Consider the following 6,567-nt stretch of genomic DNA (forward strand, 5'->3'; position numbering starts at 1 on the left):
CCGGAGCACCCGGCGGCCCGCAGGACACCTGCGCGTCGTGCGGCGGCTTCCGGCGGCCTGAGGAGCCGGGCCGGGTGGACGGCGACTTCCTGGAGGCGGTGAAGCGGCACATCTTGAGCCGCCTGCAGATGCGGGGCCGGCCCAACATCACGCACGCCGTGCCGAAGGCCGCCATGGTCACGGCCCTGCGCAAGCTGCACGCGGGCAAGGTGCGCGAGGACGGCCGCGTGGAGATTCCGCATGTCGACGGCCACGCCAGCTCAGCAGCCGACGGCCAGGAGCGCGTGTCGGAGATCATCAGCTTCGCCGAGACAGGTGGGTGAGGCCCTCGGGCGGCCGGCCGCGGCCCGTGCTCCCTCCCTCACGCCCTCCCTGTCCTTGCCCGCGCGGGCCGCCGCCGCCGCTGCCTGCGCTCTCCAGGGGCACCCCGGACTTCTGGCCCGGCCCACTCGGCCGTGTTTTTGCGCGCTCTCTCCCAGTTGCCGTTCACTTATCCCAGATTGCGGACGCCTTCCTGCCCCCGTCGCCGAGCGCCCTGCCCTCCACCCGGGCGTCTTGGCGCGCGCCTCCCTCCCGACAGATGCCTGCGGCCCTGGCTCCGCGGGCACTTGCTTGGCGATTGCTTAATGTTTTTGTTTCCCACGAACGGAGTGTAGGCTTAGCAGTGTGGATGGAGATGTGTGTGCTTGTTGATATACGTGGGCTGGAGGAGAGAGAGAGAGAGTGTGTGTGTGTGTGTGTGTGTGTGTGTGTGTGTGTGTGCGCGCGCGCCTGCCTGTGTGAGAGGCCCTCGGGGCCGCTTCCATCGCCGGGTGGCGTGGGCTTGCCAGGATTGCTGCAGCCTCGCTGGGGAGAGCTAAGCAACCTCTCTTCCGATTGTGTGGGCACCGGAATCGGGCGGAAGGCAGGCTTCTCAACAGGTTCCATGGTTTACACAGAGAAAGACGCGGGTCAGGGGCAGCCCGGTGCCTTTCGGCCGGCTGACAGCGACAGCAGCCACCTCGCCTAAGAGCTTCTGAGTTCCTAGTTAACAAAGGGTTGGCGTTCTTTCCGGAATTTTCCCCTGGCCCCAGAGAGTCAATCTCTACCACTGTCTAAATATAAAAATCAGGGAGAGGAAAAAAAAAAAAAATCTTTGGGAACTTTAAAAGAAAGAGGAAAGTGTGCCCAGTTCGAAATGCTGCGAGCGCTTTCGACTCCGCTGTCCTTTCAGGACTTGGATGAGCCAGGCTGGCTTTTGTGCCTCCAGCTCAGCCCCATTTGTGCGAGGGGACTGCAGAGAAGGTCTCAGAGAGGGAAGCCCCAGTGCGGGCAGGGGGTGGGGACAGAGAGCCTGGCGGGCGGTTTGTGTCCCTGGCTACAAGTTCCCCCCAGGTAGCAGGCAGCCCGTGCTTGAGCCGCCTGGGGATGAAAAGGGATGAGAAGTTTTGCATGGCCGGGTGTGGAGAAAAGCTGAGACAATCGGGGCTGGTTTGTGCTAAGAAAGCAATGCACTGCCCTTTTAGCTGTCCGCTGGAGTCAGGGGAGCTGGACATGCAATTAGAGGGCTCGGATAAAAAGGTGCTTTGGGGGCTGGGGTAGAAATGTGATTCTGGAAGGTCGAGGAGGGCCTTTTGGTCCCAGTGGCACAAAATGACAGCGGGGGCTGTTATATTTCTGGTTCGTTTCGTGGAGCCAGCTCTTTGACTTATAAATAACAGATTCAGGTCACAGGCAGCTCATCCAAGACCAGCTTTTAAGGCTGCCGTTTCCCCCATTTCAAAGTCAGATGTCTGTGTTACTAGGGGAGGCAGGCGAGGCTGGGGAAGGGGGCTCAGAGGGGCGGTGGTGGGAGGTTTGATAAAACCCAGGCCTGGCCACACAGTCACCTTATTTGTTCTTCCTGCGGAAGAGAAAGAAAAAAGTCGAGATTGTCAGAGGGAAGGGTCACTGAAATGTAAGGTAGGATGAGAGGAGTTGGCTGTGGGTTGGCACAGCCTCTCCTGTTGAACTGAATTATTGAGCAAACTCCCAAGCCAACCCCCCCTTTCCTTGGCGATTTTGAATGTGCGGTGAACGGGCAGCCAGGGTCTGGTGAAGGAATGGACCTCACGTTTCCAGGCTGCGTGTTCTGTGCCTTGAAGACCTACTGAGAGGCGAGGGCTGCGCTGTGCAGCTGGCGGAGCCCCCTCCCAGTGTTAGAAACCCAAGCAGAGCCTCTTGTTTGCAGTGGAGGTTTCCTGGGGGTTGGATCAGGTCTTGCTCAGGTAAACAATGCAGAGAAGGCCGTAGGTAGCCCAGCTCGATTTTGCAATGCCCTAAGTTAACTCAAAAAAAAAAAAAAAAAAAAAAAAAACCCCTCCTGAAACACCCCCTTCCCCCCCCAATCATGGGTGCAGTGCTGGGTTTGTTTTTCAGATTTCACAGATACCCATAACAACTTGTTAAGATCTTGGCCTCCTGACAAGTTCCTCTGTTGATCTTTGAGGCCTGACAGCCTGTCTCCAGGGGCCCTGGCCTGGGAGAGGTGAGGCAGGATTTTATAGGCCCGGACCCTCCTGCTGCAACCTGGCTGGGATTTCTGAATAGGAAATAATGTTCTCTGCCTCTCCCAGGTGACAGTCAGAGGCCCTGGTCCCAGGAATGGCAGTTTTGGCCACTAACGTTTTCCAGCAGTGTGGAGAGTGGGCGTTCCAGCACCGGGCAGGCGAGAGCCGGTTACCCCCACTGCCTTGCCTTCCCCCTGAATTAACCTGGCCTGCTCCCCCTTCTCCGCAGATGGCCTCGCCTCCTCCCGGGTCCGCCTCTACTTCTTCGTCTCCAACGAGGGCAACCAGAACCTGTTTGTGGTCCAGGCCAGCCTGTGGCTTTACGTGAAGCTGCTGCCTTACGTGCTGGAGAAGGGCAGCCGGCGGAAGGTGCGGGTCAAGGTGTACTTCCAGGAGCAGGGCCGCGGCGACAGGTGGAGCGCCGTGGACAAGAAGGTCGACCTGAAGCGCAGTGGCTGGCACACGTTCCCGCTGACCGAGGCCATCCAGGCCCTGTTCGAGCGGGGCGAGCGGAGGCTGAGCCTGGACATCCAGTGCGACGGCTGCCAGGAGCTGGCCGTGGTGCCGGTGTTCGTGGACCCCAGCGAGGAGTCCCACCGGCCCTTCGTGGTGGTGCAGGCGCGCCTGGGCGACAGCAGACATCGCATCCGCAAGCGGGGCCTGGAGTGTGACGGCCGCACCAACCTCTGTTGCCGGCAACAGTTCTACATTGACTTCCGCGTCATCGGGTGGAACGACTGGATCATCGCGCCCACCGGTTACTATGGGAACTACTGTGAGGGCAGCTGCCCCGCCTACTTGGCGGGCGTCCCTGGCTCCGCCTCCTCCTTCCACACGGCCGTGGTGAATCAGTACCGCATGCGGGGCCTCAACCCCGGCATGGTCAACTCCTGCTGCATCCCCACCAAGCTCAGCACCATGTCCATGCTCTACTTTGACGACGAGTACAACATCGTGAAGCGGGATGTGCCCAACATGATCGTGGAGGAGTGTGGCTGCGCCTGACGGCCCCCGGGGGCTTCTCCAGCCCCTCTGGGGACAGGGGGCGCACGGCGGGCTGAGCGCGGCCCTCCCGTGGGGCTGCCGAGGTGGTGGCAGGGTGAGGCCTGATGTATTTTTCTACTGCATAGAGCGACCCGTTGGGAGCAGAGCGAGGACCCTCGAGGGACGTGAAATAACTCTAAAATGCACTCGGAACACGCACAGACGCATCCTGCCACCCACACAGCAGCCTCCAGGATACCAGCAAATGGATGCGGTGACAAATGGCAGCTTAGCTACAAATGTCTGTCAGCCTGAGAGAATGGGGTGAACAGCCACCATTCCCACCAGCTGGCCCGGCCACTCTGAATCACCCCTTCCGAGCACACGTAAGAGCACAAAGACGGAGACAGAGAGCGGGAGAGAGAGTGCGAGAGCCGGAGAGGAAAAGCCAGCACGGGGGCAGGGAGCCTGTGGGCAGGCCGAGGGCTGCCGTCCCCCTTCGCTTTTCGAGGCCTGCTCTGCCACCCCTGCTTGGGCTCCTTCATGTGGCAAGATCAAGGAGCCTTGCAGAGACGCAAGAGGGCCAGACAGGACCCGCCTGCCGGGGACCATGGATCAGGGGTGGTGACATTGGACTGTTGGTCACTTGGGTCCCTGATGTGACTTAGTGTGTTTTTTTTGGGGGGGTGGGAGAGGGGAGAGGAGAGGGGCTTTAATTTGATGCTTTAACTGACCACTAGCAGTTGACAGGTCATCTGTGCCCGTTGTATAACGGAAAAGGGGCTTTTTCTACCAGGTATGACCTTTAAGTTAAAAATCTAATTGTTCTAAATGGGCAAAAAAAAAAAAAAAAAAAGTTGCAATCTGCGTCCTTTGCTGGGGACATCTTGGACTGGTTAGGAGGGGTGGGAATGACCCCGAGGCAAGTGGGTGAGCCCAGAAGAGGCGATGGAGGGGTGGAGGCATTCTGGAAATGCTCTGGGTGCCCCCTGCTGAGGGAGTGCCAGGGAGGGGGGCTGCTTAGCTGGCCCGGAGAGGTGGGGAAGGCTTCCGGCCACTTTGCAGAAGTTGCTAAGGTGGGCCCCAGCCACCAGGGCCGGCCACGGACCTGGCCCCACCGCCTGCCCGCCACCCCGCCCAGCACCTGCACACCTGCCTGAGTGCACACGCTGATCTCTGTGTGTCCAGAAGTGGCCCTTGGCAGAGCACGGGACATGCTCAGCCTCTAGATAGCCAGGTGCCACGTGAACTATGCAATTTAAAGGGTTGACCCATGCTAGACAAAACTGGACTCGTACGACTCTTTTTATATTTTTTTATACTTGAAATGAAATCCTTTGCTTCTTTTTTAAGCGAATGATTGCTTTTAATGTTTGCACTGATTTACTTGCATGATCAGTCAGAAACTGCCGTTTGGAAAAAGAAGTTATTTTTATAGCAGCAAAAGAAAAAAAAAATGAATACAGTTAAATGTATTATACATAATTTTGGAACCAAAGAGGCCAGCAGATGAGTTTTAATTTTTATTAGACGGGTAGGCCGTCTTCTATGATGTAGGTGTTCTGAACAATCCTGTCAGTGGCCTGCCAGCATTTCAGGGTATAAATGGATTTTGTTTATTCAGTTTGATGTGTCTTTTCTATCCTTACACACCTAGAAGGTAGCGTAAAAGTGACAATGGTAGAACGCAGGTGTGTATCCTTAAATCTCCACCTTTATGTTTATTTAATAAAGCTTCCCTTAGGTTCTGTTTCATCATAATTTAAAACCAAACAATTTCCCCCATAGACTTGCTGTTAAAGTATTTTCCGTCTGTGTACAGTTTAAGAAAATAAAAAGATTTGGAGTGCCACAGGCTTCTTGCCTCGTGTGATGTCTGGGGGCGGCTGGGCCCGGGTGGGAGGTGGGCGGCGGGGGGAGGGGGAGTCCAGGTGCCAGGCTTTGGCATCAGGCAGCGCGGAGGCTAGCTCCCGGCACTCTCTCTGAGTCCTTGCCATGAGCACGTATGTCAGTCAGAGATTCCAGGAAAAATGGCAGGAGATCAAGATGAAGGACAATTAGCAAATTCATGAATTACACATTTGTTTACTTTTCTTGTCCCAAGACTAATTCTGTTCCGCCGAGGCCTCATGTGTTACCATTTGACAGTGCTGCTTAAGCCCAGTCCCAGGAAGGGAATGTCAAACCCGGAAGAGTGAAGCTTACCTGGAAGTGTGTGCTCACCTCCGTCTGCTGACAGAGACCACAGTCCAGAAGGGGTTGAGGGTTGAGTGTGTTAATTTTCCTCTTTTTTTTTTTTTTTTTGGCGGGGAGAGGAGGGCTTGGTGGTTCAGTGGAAGAATTCTCGCCTGCCATGTGGGAGATCTGGGTTCGATTCCCGGCCAATGCACCTCCTGCACAGCCACCACCTGTCCTGTCTGTCAGTGGAAGCTTGTGTATTGCTGTGATGATGAGCAGCTTTCGGCAGAGCTTCCAGACTAAGATTAGGAAGAAAGGCCTGGTGATCTACTTCCAAAAATCAGCCTATGAAAACCGTATGGATCATACCGGTCCACACATGGATCCACAACAGATCACGGGGATGGTGCGGGCCCAGGCAGCGTCTTGTCCCACTGTGTATGGGGGTGACCAGGAGTCGGGGGGCCAACTCCACGGCGCCTGACACCACCACCTGGGGGTTTGAACCGCCATTAGGTGGTGGCAGCGGTGTTAGCAGTAAAAATAGCTCACCTCCAGCCGCAGGTGTGACTTACATGCCCACTAAGCACTGCTAACCTGCAGCCTCACATCAAGCCTTTGTGGGAAGGGCTTTTGTCTTCGTCTTCCAGAGTTTGGAATCTGAAGCTCAGAGGGCTTCAGGGCCTGCCTGAGGTCACACATCCAGGACAAGGGCCCTGGTTGGTTGAGCCCAGTTGCCGTGGCTGCGCCACTGTCCCCCTGGAGGATTGACTCAGGTCGTGCCCTCTCCTACTGGCCCTGCAGGGCCACTGGGAATGTCTCTGGGGTCGGGACACGTGTGGTCTTTGTGGAGACATCTGAGCAGGTGGGAGTGTAG

At 56.7% G+C, this 6,567-nt stretch overlaps 1 protein-coding gene across 1 annotated transcript in view; it reads left to right on the forward strand.

Annotated features, from left to right (window-relative positions):
• Nucleotides 1-3,533, forward strand: part of INHBB (inhibin subunit beta B) — a 28,612-nt gene extending 25,079 nt beyond the window's left edge. The window contains exons 6-7 of the mRNA XM_004388014.1: nt 7-315; nt 2,758-3,533. Coding sequence (XP_004388071.1) covers nt 7-315; nt 2,758-3,533 — 1,085 coding nt within the window. The remainder of the gene's footprint in view (nt 1-6; nt 316-2,757) is intronic.
• Nucleotides 3,534-6,567: the final 3,034 nt, after the last annotated feature.

This window comes from Trichechus manatus, unplaced genomic scaffold (genome assembly GCF_000243295.1).
Source record: "Trichechus manatus latirostris isolate Lorelei unplaced genomic scaffold, TriManLat1.0 scaffold00203, whole genome shotgun sequence".
Classification (NCBI taxonomy): Eukaryota; Metazoa; Chordata; class Mammalia; order Sirenia; family Trichechidae; genus Trichechus; species Trichechus manatus.